Source organism: Sarcophilus harrisii, chromosome 1 (genome assembly GCF_902635505.1).
Source record: "Sarcophilus harrisii chromosome 1, mSarHar1.11, whole genome shotgun sequence".
Lineage (NCBI taxonomy): Eukaryota > Metazoa > Chordata > Mammalia > Dasyuromorphia > Dasyuridae > Sarcophilus > Sarcophilus harrisii.
The window spans coordinates 312,453,439-312,473,329 of NC_045426.1; the positions used below are offsets into that span (position 1 = coordinate 312,453,439).

Below are 19,891 nucleotides of genomic sequence, written 5' to 3' on the forward strand. Positions count from 1 at the left end.
CAGAACAGACTACTGGAGTCTCTGGGCAGAACAGCTTACTGGTGTGGTCTCTTAGTTAACTCCCAAAGTTTACTAAGTGGATTTCTGACCATTCTGGGGCTTTCTCCAGGGAGTTCTGTTCTCTTGCTGCCTCTAAAAATAGGTTCAAAGTCTAGTTTGCTGATGGTAATTCTGGCTTTGCTGGTGGACTTTTTCCTGTTATTGGCTTCTAGAAGGCTGGCATGCACGTGTGTGTATGCGCATGTGTGTGCGCGTGTGTGCATGCATGTACACTCGCATAGCTCTGGGATGGAAGAAGTCCCTTATTTTAGTTATTATTTCTCAGTAATTGTGGCTTGAATTTCAGGTTTTTTGCTAGAATAATTATGTAAGAGCTAGGTAGGCTTCCTCTGGTAGTGAAGTAAGACTTGTTCTGTGTGACCTCAAAAGGGTAGAATAAAAAGTAATGCTTAGAAGTCACAGAAAGGCAAATGTCAAATTTGATAAAAGAAATAAATGACAAGTAGCTAGTTCCTCATCATCAGAAATTGTGCTCACTTTGGCCACACATTAGTTTTCCAGTGTAGGTTATAGATCATGGGAAAAACATGTAGAATTATTGGTTTAGGTTGTTAGATGACCTAAAAAAAATCTTTCACTTTGATTACAAATAATGGCCAATGGCTTTCTTCCTAGACCCTGGGATTGAAATTAGCTAATCTAGAATTCTTCTAAGTAAATATGCTCTGTGTATAAGAATGCCTACATCAGTAATGGAAATTACCCCCTCCACAATTGTCAAGGAAGCAAAAGGACCTTTTTTGGCTTGTGTACTCCCTTCAAAAAAATAAAATAAAAAAAAGGACAAAGTCATCTGGATTTCAGTAACAACAATGAATGCCCAAGGGGGAAATTTGCTCCTAGAAGTTTGGTTGAACCCACTGTACTTCCCTTCCACTTTTCTGCTGGCTCTCTAAAGGGCTTTAAAAGTTATTTGGGGGTAACTTTATAAGATCTTTTAGTATGTCTCTTTCTCCAGAATGCTAATTATAGATCTGAAGCACCAAACTCATTCACAGCAGCTGTGTTTGTTGTGGGATGGGCTTTTTGTGGACATTTCTGTTGTTTTGTAGAATCTCCTAGATGAAATTGGAGGACGGGAACAAGAGGTGCAGAAAGTTTATGACCATGCTCAGCAGTACCAGCAGGCTGTAAAGGTGAGACTCAAAACCCTCTTAAGAGCTTCATTAAGGTGGTGTAAAAGCTACAGTTTCAGGGGAGTCTTTGGATGGGTATATGAAGCACACAATCTGGGAACCTCACTGTTCTTGTTGGTTCACTAGGATCTCTGTTAATTTACTTAGGACTATGAATTAGAAGCTGAAAAACTAAGATCCCTTCTTGACCTGGAAAATGGAAGGAATATCCATACAAACAAGAAGACTAGACTCCAATCACCTGCAGCCAAAGTAAAAGAGGAGGTAAAACTTATCAGGCAGAAGTCAGATACAATATTCACACAAGAGTTTAAAAAAAATGAATTCTAACTTTTAAAAGTCACAAAGCAACCACCACATAAAAATAATAAGATGGTCATTCAAGTACATTTTGTACTATTATTTAAGTCACATCTGAAGTTCTTTGTTCAATTCCAAGAATGATTCTTAAAATGACACTGACAAAAGTTAAGTTTAAGTGAAAAGGGACCAAGATACTTAAGTAACTTGAAACTGTCAATGAAAATTGGTTTAAAAAAAAAATTGGAATAATTAAGTTTGAAGGTTTAAAAAAAAAAAATCACATATTCCCTGCATTCACCCTTTCAAGGATTGTCACAGATTTATTCTGCTTGCCTCTCAAGGAAAGAAAAAGTACTAGTGGGTAGAAGTTTTAGTGAAGCAGATTTCAATTTAATATGAGGAAGAATTTTTTAACAATTGGAGTTGGCCCAAAATGGAAAAGGATACCTTAGTAGGTAATAAATCCCGTCACTAGAGGTCTTCAAGCAGAGAACCTGTAATGTAAAAGACATTTATCCACTGACAGGAATTGGACTAAATAACTTCTAAAGTATATTCCAACTCTATGCTGTATTGTCTTTCATGGGTGAGAACACAATTGTCTCAGTAAGACACACACACACACACACACACACACACACACACACACCTCTTAAAGTTGTTCTCACCTTAAGGAAACAAATATAAAATCTAGATTTGAGAGGGGTGAATTTTATCTACAAAATTATTCACTATTAAATTCTTTTCTTTAAATACCAAGATCTGTTAGTGCATTTAAATTTTAACATGACCAGTTCTCACAAACTCCTAAGAATTAATCAAATAGTGACATGTTGTAGGCCCTTTTATATTCCTCAAGATAAAATGGATGATACTATCTATGTGAATGACTGAATTGAAACCCCAAAAGTGGAAGCTCCTTTCTCTGTATTGATGGGTCTTCTACTCTTAACCTAAGATTGCCACTTCATTGTGTTAACTTCTCACTATAAAATAACTGTTTTCTAGGAAGCTTTCCTTGCTGCCAAATTCACTGAAGTTAATGCTATCAACAGACAAAGACTACAGAATTTGGAATTTGCCCAGAATCTTCTGAGACAGGTAACAGATATATAAGGCTTAGTTTAAAATTTAAAAACTTAACCCTGGGTAATTGAAAAATTATATGACATTTTCCTACTCCAAAACAGCAGTCTGTGATATTTTACCTACTTGTTGGTATTTTTAAAAATAAGCTAACATCAATCCTTCATAATGATCTGTCAAAACAGACAACAGTACTACAAAACAAATTAAACACACATACAATATAAGTTAACATTTACATTTCATACTGCAAATATAATCCAAGGGTATCCTACATAGATCACAAGACAGTTAATTTTGACAGATTCCTCCTTAAATGCCATAGATCAATTCTGAGTAGGTAAAGAACTATATAATAGCATCAGTGAAATTCCATTTTTTTAATGATGCATTTTCTTTTCAATAACAGCAACCAGAGATAGAAGTGACACATGAATCCATTCAAGGCAAAGAACCAGTGACAGAAGAAACCTGGAGAATTAAGAAAGCACTAGATGATGAGACCCAGCGTAGACAGCAGCTAGAAAATGAAGTCAAAAGCACTCAGGAAGAAATTGTCATCCTCAAAAATAAGAAGCCCCAGGAATCTGTGATAAGAAAAGAAGTATTAAAGAAGGTACCTGATCCTGAATTGGAAGAAAACCTCCACAGAATGCAGCAAACCCTAGCTGAGGAGCAGCGTAAAAACAAAGAGTTACAAGATGAGCTAGAGGATATGAAAGTAAAGCTACGCTCACTGGAGCATGAAACAAGGGAAGGAGGTCAAGAGTATGTGGTCAAAGAAGTACTGCGTATTGAGCAAGATAAAGCCCAGGCTGATGAAGTCCTAAAATTAAGAGAGGAGCTAGAAGAACTGAGAAGACAGAAGGGGACCCGAGAAACTGAAGTCATTCTTTTACAGCAGCGAATTGCTGCTCTGTCTGAGGAGAAGAACAAAGAGCAGGAGAAAGTCACAGAAAAGGAAGTAGTGAAACTACAGAATGATCCCCAATTGGAGAGTGAATATAGGCTGCTACAGGAGCAGCAAGAAAAGGAGAGTGTGCAAAGGGAAAAGCAAGAAGAAGAGCTCAGTTTCCTGCAAGACAAGCTCAAGAGATTAGAGAAAGAACGAGCCATGGCTGAAGGAAAAATTACAGTAAAGGAAGTATTAAAAGTGGAAAAAGATGCAGCAATAGAAAGAGAAGTCAATGATCTCAAACGTCAGTATGAAGATGAAACGTCAAAGTCTCGCTCCAGCCAAAGAGAAAAGACTGAACTCCTTCGGAAGATCTGGGCCCTAGAGGAGGAAAATTCCAAAATAGTTGTGCAAGAAAAAGTACGTGAAATTGTCCGCCCAGACCCCAAGGCTGAAAGTGAAGTAGCCAATCTCCGTTTGGAACTTGTGGAACAGGAGAGAAAATACCGAGGTGCAGAGGAACAGCTAAAGAGCTACCAAAGTGAACTGGAGGCTCTTCGGAAGCGAGGCCCCCAGATAGAGGTGAAAGAAGTAACAAAAGAAGTAATTAAGTATAAGACTGACCCTGAAACTGAGAAGGAACTTCAACGACTCAGAGAAGAAATTGTAGACAAAACCAGATTGATTGAAAGATGTGATTTAGAAATCTACCAACTGAAGCAAGAAATTCAGTCTTTAAAAGATACCAAACCCCAAGTGCAAACCAAAGAGGTAGTACAAGAGATACTCCAATTCCGTGAAGACCCCAAAACCAAAGAGGAGGTAGAGTCCCTGAGAGTAAAATTATCAGAAGAACAGAAAAAACAGGTAGATTTGGAGAGAGAAAGATTATCCCAAGAAGATAAAATCAAACAAAAGGAGCAGGAACTGTCACAGGTAAAGGAAAAAGTGCTTGAGCAACAAGTTGTAAAATATGAACAAGACCCTGCCATGAGAGCCGAGGTAGATTCCTTCACAGAAAGCATTGACATTGAGCTGAGGCAGATTGACAACCTTCGAGGAGAACTTCGAAAATTGCAGCGGAGAAGGGCTGAGCTGGAGCATCAGTTAGAAGAACTGGAGAGAGAACGGCAAGCTCGAAGAGAAGCTGAGCTTGAGGTCCAGAGGTTGAAGCTTCGGCTAGCTGATCTGGAGAAAGAAGAGGGGGAGACCAAAGAAAAGGTGACCCTAAAACAAAAAGTGGTTCTCCAGCAGGACCCCCAACAGGCAAAGGAACACTCCCTTCTCAAACTCCAATTGGAGGAAGAAAAGCACAGACGGCAAATATTGGAGAGTGAGCTCGAAGCCCTGAAAAAGAAACTCCTTAGCCTTGAGAAGATGGAGGTCAAAGAAAAAGTGGTTTTCTCAGAAAGTGTTCAAGTAGAAAAAGGTGACACAGAGCAAGAAATTCAGAAACTGAAGAACAGTTTGGAAGAAGAGAGTAGGATCAAAAGGGAGCTGGATGCAGAAGTGAGCCGGCTAGAGGCCAAGTTATCTGAATTGGAATTCCATAATTCCAAGTCATCCAAGGAATTGGACTTTTTAAGGGAAGAAAACCATAAACTTCATTTAGAAAAGCAGAATCTACAAATGGAGACCAGAAGGCTACAATCAGAAATTGAAATGACCACAACAGAAACTCGAGATTTAAGAAACATGACCTCAGTGGACTGTGGGGCAAATTTGGACTCTAGACTCTGGTCCCTGGAAAGAGAGCTGGATGATCTCAAGAAGATCTCCAGAGATAAAGATAATGAGATTGATGAATTACATAAGCGTCTAGGGTCAGTGGCAGTTAAGAGGGAGCAGAGAGAGAACCATTTACGTCGCTCCATTGTGGTTATTGACCCAGATACCGGTAGAGAGCTTTCCCCCGAGGAAGCCCACAGGGCTGGTCTCATTGATTGGAACATGTTTGTAAAGCTTAGAAGCCAGGAGTGTGACTGGGAAGAGATATCAGTTAAAGGACCAAATGGAGAATCTTCTGTGATTCATGACAGAAAGTCTGGAAAGAAATTCTCTATTGAAGACGCCTTAAAGAATGGAAGGCTAACTCCAGCTCAGTATGATCGTTATGTTAACAAAGATATGTCCATTCAGGAACTAGCTGTTTTAGTGTCTGGTCAAAAGTAAACAAGGCTTTGATCTTTTCAAGCCCATATCCTTCCTTTCAATCTTCAAAAACAGGTGATTGGTCTTCTCACCTAAGATGATACTGTGTTTCTACTACTCTGCCTCCAACATCCCTCACACCCAAGATGATACTGTGTTTCTACTACTCTGCCTCCAACATCCCTCACACCCAGTGTCAACATTTTAGTTACACTCTTGTTGTATAGTTACTCAGGACAAAGCTAATATGGTTACAATGTGGAAAGGGAAATTTGTTAAGAATGAATTAAACATCCCCAACCACTAAGCTTATTATCTGGAAATATTCCCAGGAAAATCCCTTTTTTTGATGAAATGGTTTAATTTAATAAATATGCACTTTTTCCCTCTATTGCTAAACTTTTTTCCTTTTAAAATGTTTTTGGTTTTCCTTTGTGACTTCTTGGAATAAAAGCACTCCAAAACTATAAAAATTAATCAAGCCTGGCAAAAAATAGTTTGAGAAGTCACCACAGTAGTAGCCTTAAAACCAACCAATTGATAAAACTTCAAAGACAAAGATATGTTTGGGCCTATATACTTTTTCATTCAATCAACTGAACATAAACATATCCAAAGTTACTAATATTTATATTCCTCTACTTGTCTGGTCAAAAATTGTCAGTTGTTACTCTGCTGAGAAGAAATAGTGGATTTTTTCTGGGAAAGGTGAAAAAATAACAGCAAATGTACGAGACATATTTAAAGTAGAATTTGATTCAACTGGAATTTTTTTCCATCTTGTGTCCTTGAAAAATATACTCTATAAATAAGTGCTTTATTACTGTAAAATTAAAAATTTTTAATAGTAAAAGATGTTACTATAAACAGTGATAGCAGTGCCTTTATGAGTCTTGCTTTACCCTCATGGCATTTAGGTAAAAAAAAAAAGTTGAATATTTACCAAATATCCAGTTATGTATATCTCATTCTGTATGAAAATGGGAATGGATAGGGAATTTTATTTATAGTATGAAAATAAAAATCTGGTGGCTTAAATTTCATTTCTCTGATACCCATCTTTTTTACCTTTTCCTTTTGAGAAAACTATCCTTCCACTTACACTGGCTTTTAGCCAAAATGGTTGTTCCTAAAAGATCAATACCTTTAGAATCACTCAGAGGGGGGAAAAACCCTAAGTTATCTATTTGATAAAATAGGAAACAATGAGAAAGAATGTTTTGGAAACTTTGAAACAATTTATTGAGTTGCTTTATACAAGATTAACAATTTCCCCACCACCCCAAATACCAACAGTCCCTGCACAAAAGCTGCAGCCCCTTTTACACTAAAGAAACTGCCATACCCAGTAAGTGCTCAGAGACTCCCCTCACCAAAGGAAACATCTACAGCTGCTACACCCAAGACACATGGCCTGGGATGTTCCATCCATTTTCCATCCTTCTGCTACAGTGTCAATCTGTAGCTCTGCCTTGCCATGGCTCTGTTTAATTCATTCACTCGTTCATTACCACAAGTAAAGCATAAACAAGAAAAAGAAATCCCACAGAATCCCCATCAAAGAAACATTTCCCTGAGGCAAGAGGCATCACTAGATTCCTAAAATGAGGGTATTCTGCTCCAGCTACAAACTCAATGGTATGTGGTACAGAGGGAGCACTGGCAGGAAAGCAAAGAGAGGGAGTGGAACTGGTACCTGGGAGAGCTCATGGGAAGGGAATTCTGGAGAATCCCATTTCCTCAGAGTCTACTGATAACTGCCCTGTTCTGAGCTCAGCAATACAAATCTCATCTTTGGCTCTTTTGCTACTATCTAGGAATATTCTGTAAACAAACTGGAAATACAAGTTTCAATTAAAAAAAATATAATAAAGTGATCTTAAGGAGTCGCTTAGCTTGAATTTGAAAGGTGTCTTGGGTTTGACCAAAGCAAATAAAATAAAAGTATGAGCAGAGGCCTACCAGTGCAGCTGAGGGAAGGTCTGTTGTTCCTAAATGCAAATTTGGGAAGGCCCTCAAGCCTTTCCCAGAACAAAGGATGAATTATTGATAGTTTGTACACTGTAATTTGGAAGCTTTAAGAATGAATCTAAATAAAGGAAACCTGGAAACAACTTAGTGTTTTCACAAAATGTGTACAATCAATTTCAGTGCCACAGATAATGCTGTTCACACTGAACTTATCTGACTTGTAACTCAGTCTGAGTAGCCAGTTCAAACATACCTTGTAGCACAAATTTCACAGGAATAAGAAAGCACTTTTAAAATTCTTGCAAAACAGATAGTAATTAAGTGTGAACAGGTTGGCAATTTGGGAACTGCTCTTCTAGCTATATACCCAGTTCTAGCTGGTGCCTAACCATCTGGCCTTTGATTGACTCTCCAAACCTAACTGCATATTACCCTTAAAGTTAATGCATAGTCCAATCAATTACCTGGAGAGTCTCCAGGATTTTGAAGCCTGTGTCCATTAAATGAACACTAACGAAGCCTTTTATTGAAGTTCTATGACTGCTGATTTCTAGGAACAAAAAAAAATGGAATGTATATCAGTGACTCTGAACTCACGTTTACCCACAGAGATGAAAATTCTGATCAAGAATGGCTTCTGGGCCCTAGAACCCATATATATATATATATATGCTGAAAGAACTGGTGCTCTTCCTGGATTTGGAACCAAGCTTTCAGGAACCAAATCACCTTCAAGTCAGGACAGTGCAGCTTTCAATGTGCAATCATGAAAAGCTCAATTAAATATAAACGGATATGTCTTAAATACAGAATTTTTTTTTTAAAAAAATCTCTTTTCAGGAGCAGGTAGAGGGCTAAAATGGATGTGTTATTATTAAATTTTGCTCCACCATAAAGGCACTGGAATTATGTCTTCCTATACAGGTGACATGTGAAGAACAGTCCCATTCTATCCAATGCATTTAATGGTAATAATGTAAATTGAGCCAAAAAAATAATTTTGAAAATCCTATTACAATTGTTCCAATGCAATCTGCAGAGGTCTTTTCTATAAAGAGCTTCATTCTCATGTTCAGAAGGGAAATTGACCCCTTCCCTCCATCTCTCTTTGCACAATGAGCGTATCAGATCTTCTTTATATAGTCACAAAGAGACAAAGCTAAATTTCCTCCCATTATGGTCCAGCATGGGTTTCTTCTTGTTGAGAATACAATTTAAAAATGAGGATACCATCCATAACTGTCCCAATCCAGAGGCAGTGATCCTACAGTAGCTGGAACAAACCACCATTTTGTGGACGGTCATGAGGTATGGTTAACTGTATACAGAGGTTCTTGGCAGATTTAAAATATAGATAAAAAATGATCTGCCACCTTAATGGAGTCATTACACACATATACTCTCATACCCCAAGTCCAGCATTTTCTCCTTTTTAGTATCTGCCACTTCAATCACTGTCACATGACATGGTTGTGAAGCACAGAGCACCATAAGCATCCCTAAAAGAGCACGAAGCTCCCACTAACTCCGAGGCATGTTAGAAGTGCCAAGAAACTCAGAGCTCACTCTTTCTCCAGCTGCTAGAAGAAACACAGTTGGCAGAAAGAAGAATACAGTCAATATCCAGTCTTCAAGACCTACTCATTCAGGTTGTGCCTTGTTCTAAATTAGCTTTTCTTCTGCAGATGTCACAATTTCCGCTGTTGCACATTGGTCCCTTTCCCATGAAGCTGAGAAGCATCTAAAAGGAGACAGGCAAAAAAAGAAAAACATTTTAAGATATTTGATTTTCAATATGAGCATTTAGTGAAAAAAAAAAAAAAATCACACAAAAAAGTGCCCGAATTTTAGCCTCTTAGAATTCAAACAAGCTAAGAAATGAAATTTACTTGACAATCTCTATTAGTAGCATAAGTCATATTGAATACAGTAGTTCTGAGAACTATCAGAGAAATGAAGACAGGTGTCTTGAAGTACAAAATTCTCAAGAAATGTGACTTTCTACTAGATGTAAGGTTATTCCAATTCTCCAACTTCACCTACAGCCACCCCCCCTTAGGATGCTGGGATTCCACAGTGTAGGTATTAAGGCCAAAAGATCCTATTAAATGCAAAGTTTTAAATTGAAGTTCTTTGTTTCAAAGTACTATCAAGCTCCCATAAGGATGGAATAATAAAAGGTACTACAAATCACACTACATGAAGAAAGGTAAAGCAAAAAATACCAAGGAAAGCAAATATGCAAAAACATCAAAGCTAACATCAAAAAGATAGTTCTTAGTTTTAAATCATTAACGGCTTAGTCTTTTAATCTTAACATCTGTCTGAAGTGCAGAGGAAGAAAAAAATTTGCTCTTTATAAAAATATGCTAAGTCAAATATGAAATTCATTAATTTTTGTTCCACTTTAATCTTAGCTCTTCAATTTTTTGCTAATCCTACTATCCCAACATAGAGATGAAAAGCTTCCAACAACTCATCAATTATTTGATTTCTCAGAATGAAATAATTACATTGTCCCCAAACAATTCAAGATTCCTATAATTCCCTGTTCCTTAAATATAATTTTATTTTTTTTTTTAAAGTTTAAGTCAGGGAGATATACAGTTCCCTAAATCATTCATCTATACATAGGACTATATAGCTTGTGCACAAATTCACTGCTTTAAAAAAAAACAAAAAAACAAAAAAAAACTTGTTTCTGATAGAAAAACACGAGCCCAACTGAAAAGCTCTGAAAAGCATCTCATTTTGTCTTCTCAGAAAAGCCAACTACATGGTTTTAAAATTAGTCCTTATTAGATATTTGAATGTTCATAGGTGCTGTTCTTTCCTATAATTCTACTATAAGGTATACTAAGGAATTCACTCCAAATGATCAGAAGTAGGAACTGGTGACAAATATGAAAATTTATTAATCATCTATCTAGCTATTTCAACTTTTTTTTACCTGTTGTAAAATGTGAATTGGCACTTTACCCTTCACTATTTCTACCTCCTTCCCAAATCTCATGTCTGAGTCACTATGCAAGCTGAAAAATCCTCTTCTCCTACCATTACTTCCTATCATCCCTACCCATATATATATAAGATCTACCCCAATATCATCCCTTACCTTTCACTGTATCTTGTGAAAACACTGCTCTATTGCTGATATTCATCGGGATAATTCATTTCATTCTCATTTTTCCACTTATCAGTAATCATCCGTCAGCAAAGTACTTCATGTCTAAGCCTACCTACCTCAGGTACTGAGTATGCTTCAAGTACTCTCATGCATCCTACATGCTAGGACAGGAGGAAGAAGTATTTGCATACAATTTGCTCCCAATTCCAGATCATTTCTTTCCAAACATCATTCATCAGCCTCTCTTTCTTTAAGGTTCACTTTATTCATCTATATCATCCTATTCAGATCTAGTCGGTACCAGTCATTCTCCCTCCTTTTTCAATAATACCTGTCTTTTCCATTCTGACAACCACACTAATATTCTGGAATTTCAATCATAGAAGTTGATGTTTCTTCAAACACACACTGGCTTCACTTACATTACTATCTTCAAGTTTTGTGACTTACATCTTAACTCTGCCTCACCAACATACAGGTTATACCTTTGATCTCACCACAATCCCCAATGTGGTATATCTCCATGATGTTGGATGCTGAAATTTCTTCTCTCTGATCCTTACTTCCTGTCTTTCTATCTCTGGGCTCCCCTTGTTCCTAAACCTTCATCTTTACCATGCCTTTTAATTCCTTTATTTCTTCCCTTCTCAAGTTCTCTATACTCCCATCTCATTCCCCTCGACGACCTCATCAAAAACCTTATTTCCCACTTTCACGAATAAAGATTACCACAAGCTCTTTCTCCCCTGCTCTCTACCTCAGAATTCTTCCACATCTTCCATCCTTTCCTCCTTTGTTCCAGTCTCTTAAAAAAGAAGTGACCCCTTTTCCTTATTGACTTAAACCCAATCAATCTAATTATACCCCTGATTATGGATTGATTGATCCCATCTCTTCTGGGTTCTTATGCATATTTCCCCTCCAAACATTTAAATGTTTTCTCTCAATTTCAATCTTTTTTATTGTTTTCTTCCCTTGCCTACAAACATGACCAGGTGTCCCACATCCTTAAATTTCACTTGACTCTACTATACCCCAAGGTACTATCCTATGTCTCTTCTCCTTTTCAAAGGCAAACTCCCATAACAATTTGTCTACACTCATTATATTTTTTTCCAACTGACCATCCACTTCTCAAATCCTTGTATTATGGTTTCTGACATCTCTTGGCTACTGGAATTTTTCTTTCCAAAATTATCCATGTCAACTGATAAATCTACTGGTCTTTTCTTAGTCTTTATCCTACTACACCTCTCTGTTGCTTTTGTATTTGACCATTCCCTCTTTCTGTACATGTACAGCTTTCTTGGACCTTTTACCCGATTGAGCATTCCTCAGCCTCTTTTGTTGGATCACCATCCATTTCTGTCTACTAAACACGTAAGAATGTCTTGAACAGATCTGTCCTGGGATCTTTTTTTTCTTTATTTTCTTTTGATCTCAACAGCTCCCAAATGGTTTTCTCTCAATACAGATGATAAATCTTTACACCTACCTCTAATCTCTCTCCTGGATTCATGAATCAAAAATCCTGTTATTTAACATCTCCCTGTAACATCTCCCCAAGCTGTCAATCATTCTCCTCCCCTACTGACATGAGAGAGGCCCTTATCACTTCTCATCTATACCTCAGCAATAGCCTTCTAATTAATTTCTCTGATTCAATTCTCCCATCTTTCCATGTGAGGATCCAGACATCTGCTAAGTCAACAAATGTAATACTAACTGTTCAAAAATCCTGTGTTGCTTCCTATTATTTCTAAGGACAAACTATAGGCTTCTCAGTTCTAATATTTAAAATCTTCCAAAATACAACTCCCATCTTTCCAAATTTTATTTCATATTACTCTCCAGCACACTAATATGTTCTAGCCAAAATGGCTGTTCTCCAGAATCAGCATTACATCTATCTCCGTGTCTGTCTATTCATATGGTACCACCTATGTCTGAAATGTACTCACTTTTCTATCTTGGCTCAGAACTTCCAAGTTCCCTCTTCCAAGGCTCAATTAAGATGATACTTCTTCCAAAAAGCATCTTCCAATATCACTAATAGTTTATTTCCCTTGCCTCAAATTACCTCAAATTTACCTCTCTTATTTACATTTCAAATCCTGGCAGAAAATAAATTCCCTAAGGGCAGGAACTGTTTTGTTTTTTGTCTTTTTATCTCCAGGGTTTAGAACATTTAATAAATGTATACTGGAATCAAAAGGTAGGGAAGTAACCAATTACGGAGGGCTTCAAATGCCAGGCTTAAGTAAATAAGGATTTTGAATTTAGCCTTTATGTGGTAGCAATTGTTAAATAGAGTTATCTTCATCTTTCCATTCTCTGTCACTTCCCATATCTAGATTACCAAATCTTGCTTATTCTACCTCCATAAAACTTTTTGTTTCCATTCTCTTTTCTCAACCTATATGGCTACCAAAGTCAGGCCCTTATCATTACCTACACCTGTACTGTTTGCCATAGCCTCTGAATTGGCATCCCTGCCTATTACAAAACCTGTTATATAAACTGGTTCCAACTTGCCTTTCCAATCTGATTTCCTATTATTCCTTCGTCAATGCTCTAAAAGTTCAGCCAAACTGACCTGCTTTTCTTCCCCATAGACTAATTTTCATATTTTGCCTCTGTGCCTATTCAGAAGCTGCACCCTCACATCTGGAATGTACTCCCTCTTACTTATTAGAATTTCTGTCTTCCTGCAAAACTCACAGCTCAAGTGCTACAAGTGCTACCTCCTAAGTGAGACTTTCTTGATTCTCTCAATTTATTAAAAGGTCTTCCCTACAAAATTACTTTGGGGTGACACATATCTATGCATATTTTTCCTCCAAAGTGGAATGCAAGCTCCTTACAGAGTAGACTCTATTTTGGTAAATTTAAGACAGATCTTATTAAGATTCCCATGCAATTGTCCATGAAGATGGTAATGAGGATCTGTATTAGAATGGTGACAATAGAGGAGAGGAATCTATAATATAACAGACAGAACAGATAGGATATGGGAACTGAATGTTTGGGAGAAATGAGAGGGAAGAATCAAAGATAAACACCAAGGTTGTGAAAATTAGAGTAGGTAAACAGTGATAAAACTGACAGAAATAGTCAAGTCAAAAGAAAGGGCAGGTAAAGCATCAGGGTATATATGGTAAATTCAGTTTTGACCATGGTAGTTTGATATGCTGGGTAGAAAGTTTTGCTAGCTTTAGGAGACTTGGGAGTCTATAGCTCAAGAAAGAAGAGAATAATATGCAAATACATATATGTGGAAATAACTAGTGTAAGGATGAAAATTGAAAAGGTAGGCATAAATGAGATGATCAAGAAAAAGCATAGAGAAAGAAGAAAAGGAGGCTAAATATAGAATTTTGGTCAAACCCACCTTAAGGGATCAGGAAGAGGATAAAGAGTCATTAGGAATGTCACCTCTTATTAAACCTAGGCACAGAAAGCTCTTAACAGATGAAGTATAGATGGTATTTGCAGACAGGCCTTAGGAGATTTGCCATGACCTTACTGGCCCCTATGGGGATAGTGCACTGCCTCCCCTTCTGTTCTACTGAAAAAAGCAAAGGAAAAAGTTGAGATGAGTTCCCAGTGCTCCATGGAGCACCTCTACTTTTAACAAAGGCAGCCTTGTCTTTTACTAAAGCCCAAATTCTAATGACCATTTCATAAAAGAATGTATAAGACTATTATTAAACATTTAACCCAAAGCATAAGGCTGAAAGTGCATCAAAAACAAATATAACTTCATCAAATTATTCCATGGAGCATTTATAAGGAGTAATAGGAAAAAATTATAAGACCCTTTAACCTTTATATTTATACTCTAGTCACTCTCATCTACAAGGCCAGTAAAATGCCAGTAAAAAAGAGCTTCTGAAACCCTAGTAATCTTTTAAAAATAGCAGAAATCAAACCAGTGAAGACAAAGTAAAGACAGTGTTTTGGCACCAAACAAGGGGTGTAAAGGGTGAAGGATAAGAAATGATTCACAGTGGTCATGGCAAACAGACTATCTGACAATTACCTGGCAAACTCTGCGGAATATGGGTAGACAAGGCAGAGTGTGGGAGAGGCGCTGCATGGTGCGGGCTGGAGTGCAAGCCAGCCAGAAGACCTAGAGAGAAAAACAAAGAAAGGAGGGGGAAGAAAAGAACAAACACACACATTGAAGACAGAAAACAGAAAAGTGGCAATAGCTGTCAAGAGAGCCCAGAACAAACCTAATGGACAACTTATGAGTGAGAAACCCAAAATCCAAATTAGCAAAGTTCTCAAAGTAACATCCCCACAGTCACACACCTGAGACACAAAACATATGAACACAATAACAAACTCATTTGTTATAGACATTGAGGTACACCTTTTGGACTTCCAAAAGTGGAAAAAAGGAGAAGCACTTACTGTGACTTAGGCCATGGTGGAAAGTTCCAGGGGCAGGGCCTGTAACAATGGCATCCTTGGAGACTCCTGCTTTGGGAGACGAGTCTGCACTAAAGGAGATCACATGGAGAGGAAAAGTGTGGAGAGGAGATAAAATCCCCAGTGGTGTTGAGTTCAGGCCTCCGGACAGTTTAGAACTACTGGACTTATAGGATGGTGACAGTACACTTAAGGAAGAGGAGCTGGTTAGCAGTACAGCTCCACTTGTTCCTTTCTGGGAAAGGAAAATAAAAAAGGTTAAAAGTTCAGGTGGTTAACAGTTTTCTCTCTTTCTCTTTCTCTCATATACAGAGTGACATAAACACATAGACTTCCTATACGTGAGTAAACCCAAATATAAATGATCTCTTCTGTTCTTTGACCCTAATTCCAAAGCCCAGCCTCATAAATCCTAAACAATCTAATTCAATCAATCATCCCTCATTGTACTACAGATTGTTTTGATCTATTCAATAGAATTAACACCATATACCATAAATATTTTCCCAGGAAAATTTTTCCACTTAACTAATGATTTCAAAAAACAAATTAACTTTTTTCTCCATAGTTTGGCATAAGAATAATCTATGTAATGAAAAACTGCTGGCTCTTCACATTATGCTACTCAGTCAGAAAACCAAGTTCAGTTTTTTATTAGCAAAGCTAACCTCCCCCTCAACTCCCCAAAGGACCTCAAATTACTACCTAGAATCATACAAAGTTTCAAATCCTTAGTTTTAGAGAGTCCTTAGAATTGCTGCCACTCACAGAAGCAACCACTGTAACAATACAGAATTATAATAACATCAATGCATACAGTCTTCTCCAGGGGATTTCTGAAGCCAGCTTACTAGCACATAACCAACTCAGATATAGATTGGCATAACAAGAATTGTTTCTCTAAAAGTATTGGGAAAAACTAATACTTACCGGCAAGGAGGTAGATGATGTTGCACTACTAACCACGGCTGGCTTAAGGGAAGAGGTCAATAATTTGGCCACCCCCTGTGTCCCACCACTAGAATCTCCATTTGGGCCACCAGGAGGTGCCACTAAAGTCAGCTTTTGGGAAACTGGTGGTTTCTTCAATGTAGAACTTTGTACTGGACGGCTGGAAGGCTGGCTAGAAGAGGAAGCCTGTATACCAGAGAGTGAGCTTCCAGATGCAGAGCTCTGAACTGAAGATGCTCCAGATGAAGAACTGCTAGAAGAAACCCCATGTTTAGAGATAGAGCCAGCAACAAAGGGAGACTTGTATGATTGTCCTGAAGAACTGGATGAATGCTTCCCTGTATAACCCAAAGAAGTTGTAGAGGAGCCAGGGCTCTTATGAGTATTACTAGAAGATGGGTTGCTACCCGAAGAAGGAGGTGCTGAAGAGTGGAAGCTTGGAGCTTTGGTCGAAGTCTTGACCTGTTGAAGAAGGGATCGTTGGGACAGAGGGGAGGCAGCCTTTGGGCTCTGGAGCTTATTGACAAATGGAGCTGGAGGTGTGAAGCTTTTCTGCTGCTGACTACTTGAGTGAAAAACTTTAACTTGGGGAGTGGGCACCAGAGGTGATGTTTGTGATCCATGAGATGTCCGTGGCAAATTATGGTGCTTAAGTTTAGACTGGTGTGCTTCGGACAAGGTTTTACTGGGAGAAGCCTGGCAAGAGAGCTCTTTGTAACTACAATTATCTGGTTTTTTCTCCTGAGAAGACTGCCCCAGTGCCAGTGCCTGTTCAGCCAAGAAATTGAGAGGTGACTGTAGTGAGCTAGCAGGTGATGGAGCAGAAGAATTGGACTTAGGAAAATTTCTTTTTTCCTCAGAACTTGTAAGACCTGTTATTTTGTCTGTAGGAGTCTTTGGGGGTGCATGAAGAATGAATTCAGGACTTCCACTTGTTCTGCTGTTTAATGCAGCCAGTTCCTTAGACACTGCTTCCAATGAAGAGGCTGGATTATGAATTAAGTCCTCATCCAGTGAGTCCTCCAGGTTAAAAGAAGCAGGATTAGCAATATTGCTGGATGGAGAAGTACCCAGAGATGACAACTCCCTGACTGGAGCACCAATGCTCATACCCATTCCCTGATGCTGCTCTGAAGACAAAGTAATGGAGCCACTGGATTGTCCCGATGAAACTGATACCTTTTTATCAGGTTTGGTGGAAGAATCCTAAAACAAATAAATGGATGAATAAATGGAATAATATTTAGAAATTATTAAATATTCCTTGGAAAAAAGAGTCAATCAACTAGTTATGTTTCTCTATGTGCTGAGAAATTAAAAAGAATAAAAGTTTCACACTTTTCTGACATCTGGCTGAGATTCTGTATATTCATGTATGTTTCACTATGGTATGGTATAATGGACAGACTATCAAGTGGAATTTGTAATCAGGTAGCTATACAATCCTGAACAAGTCATTTATTAACCTCTCGACTTCAGTTTCCTCATCTGCAAAATGGGGATTATAAAAGTTCCTCCTTTGGAGGCTGTCAAATGAGAACATATTTAAAAAAGAGTTTTTGAAAATTTAAAGCCATTTATATGTCAGCTATTATACTCTCTGACCCTGAAAACAAAAGATATTTTCAATTTTTTCCTAATTTTTTAATTTACTAAATGTTTGTGGACTAACTGAATGGCTCAGCAACTATTCCAAATTTAACTTTTTGCTTTACATCTTACTCACAGTATGACTAAATTTATACAGTGCCTTAAGGTTTGCAAAGCACTTTATTCACAACCCTATAATACAAGTTATTATTCCTATTGTACACAGAGAAAACTAAGGCCAAATGAAATGATTTGCACAATTAATAGGTAGGTGTAAGTACTTCCAGCTCAGGCCTGACTCTGTCTAATATTCTTTGTCTATACCTCAGTGCCTCTCAAAGAGAGTCACACATGTTCCTTACAGTCTACTTAGATCTCAATAAGTTGAAAAATGGTGTATTTTAAAATATTTTGATTTTTAATCCTCCATTCTACTCCAGTTTTAACATAATGAACCAACTTTTACATGGCCAAATCAATTCCCAGGTGTAGAACAAGGACTAACATTTGAATATGTCTTCAAAGGACTTTCAAATATGATATTTTATCTTTGCAGAAACCCTGTGAGATAAGTAGGACAGGTACTACTATTTCACAGATGGAGAAACTGATATCCAGTGAAAATAAGGGAATTCTCTTAAATACCTTGATTCCCACTAACAGGCATTTTTCACTGAATATAACATGTTTCAATATAACATCAAGAGCTATATATAAACATCACCTTGAAGTACCAATTTTTTTGAGTCACAATATCACTCAACATGTGAGCCAATGAAGATAAGATGAAGATAAGAACAAAGAATATCATATGGTAGGAACTCACCTTCACTTTGACCTTGGCAGCAGCCATGACTTTCTTCTTGGCCCTATTAAAAAACATTAACACAAAAAAATGTTATTCAAAGAATAGCTACAGAAAACAACTGAAAGTAATCTAAGAGGTGAAAACATCAAAAACTTACAAGATTGAAGTCAGGTGTCCATGTCCTCGCCTACTTTCCTTAAATAGAGTCCTGAAACAGACAAATGGCAATAAGCAATCTGGTCTGGCAATTAGGTCTGCATGAAACTAAGAACATAAACTGACTAGGAGTAGGGATCTCTTCTATTTTTCTTTTCTCTTCACACAGTTGGTAGTTTGCATATAGTGTATGGTTAACAAATTTTGACTGATCAGTTGGATTGGTCTCACATAAGACTGCAATTGTGCCAATTAAATCAACTCTGTGTAAAGGACAACTGTTGAACAGATTCCAATTCTTCCATTTTTTTTTTCCTGCAGGCAACACCCTTTGTTACTCTATTCTTTCCTTTTCAAAGATAAAATTAATAGGTATCCACATTATGCCTTTTCCTGAAAATCTCTACATTTAAAAGTAAACTGTGAGAACATAATTTTCATATTACAGACAAGCTCAATATTTATTGAAATTTACATGCTGAATCAGGGCCATACTAGGACTATAATCCTGTCATAGAGAATGTGATATATGCTCCTTCTATCAGCTTGAACATTGTACCTTTCTATATCCTATTAAATATATTATACACAGAGTATTTTTTAAAATTAAGATAAGTCTCCAAATAGAATTTTTAAAATACTTTCTCTAATTCTTATGCCCAGGCCTGGTATTTCTATAGAAGTCTAAATGATGTTAAGAATATTAATCAAGATGAATATCTTTCCCCATCTGTCAATTCTAAGACACTGCTCAAAGAGAAGAGATTAAGGTAAAATTCACATTCAACCTACCTCAAAACGAAAGAGGATAAAGAATAACCAACACAAAAGCTAACAGATAAGATACTTTGTTCTTTCCTAAGGAATAAAAAAATGAATACTACAGCTAAAAACTATTCTTCATGGTTCAAACTCCATGCCACATCTCATCAGTAAATCTTGATATTGAAACCTACTCATTGTCCCTCACCTGGCCTGCATCCAGCCCTTGGGCCAGAGAGGTTTCACTTCAGCATCCAGAAAAGCTTTCACATAATCTTCCCAGGACTGGGCCTTGTTCCTCTCCAACTCATAGCCATCCAGTTTCATCTTTACCACATGGCAGAGCAACTCCCTGAAGCAGAGGCAGAAAGCAGACTTCAGGTCAGACTACAAAAAGTGTTTCTTCAATGTTTCAAATACTTGCTCTCAGAAGCACTGATGAGGATGAATAATTCTAA

The 19,891-nt window shown here is 37.5% G+C and overlaps 2 protein-coding genes across 13 annotated transcripts in view; one reads left to right on the plus strand and one right to left on the minus strand.

Moving 5' to 3' along the window:
* The window catches only part of PPL (periplakin), a 43,523-nt gene extending 36,849 nt beyond the window's left edge, over positions 1–6,674 (plus strand). Inside the window, exons 19-22 of the mRNA XM_023497598.2 lie at positions 1,113–1,196; positions 1,344–1,460; positions 2,508–2,600; positions 2,995–6,674. Of these exons, the coding sequence (XP_023353366.2) occupies positions 1,113–1,196; positions 1,344–1,460; positions 2,508–2,600; positions 2,995–5,652 (2,952 nt within the window). The 3' untranslated portion in view covers positions 5,653–6,674. The remainder of the gene's footprint in view (positions 1–1,112; positions 1,197–1,343; positions 1,461–2,507; positions 2,601–2,994) is intronic.
* The window catches only part of UBN1 (ubinuclein 1), a 43,122-nt gene continuing 25,143 nt past the window's right edge, over positions 1,913–19,891 (minus strand). For 3 of the 12 annotated variants that reach the window (XR_004230648.1, XR_004230644.1, XR_004230645.1), the window contains 8 exons: positions 19,642–19,785; positions 18,673–18,723; positions 18,534–18,576; positions 16,097–17,323; positions 15,149–15,401; positions 14,772–14,861; positions 14,121–14,297; positions 6,850–9,343 (listed from right to left, as the gene is read on the minus strand). Coding sequence is in view for 6 of the 12 variants with exons in the window: in XM_031945034.1 (XP_031800894.1) it covers positions 9,291–9,343; positions 14,772–14,861; positions 15,149–15,401; positions 16,097–17,323; positions 18,534–18,576; positions 18,673–18,723; positions 19,642–19,785 (1,861 nt within the window). In the remaining 6 variants the exon portion in view is untranslated. Of the gene's footprint in view, positions 1,994–6,849; positions 9,344–14,120; positions 14,298–14,771; positions 14,862–15,148; positions 15,402–16,096; positions 17,324–18,533; positions 18,577–18,672; positions 18,724–19,641; positions 19,786–19,891 lie in introns of those variants that run through there. The other 9 variants (XM_031945043.1, XM_023497599.2, XM_031945048.1 and 6 more) reach the window with 7 other exon arrangements.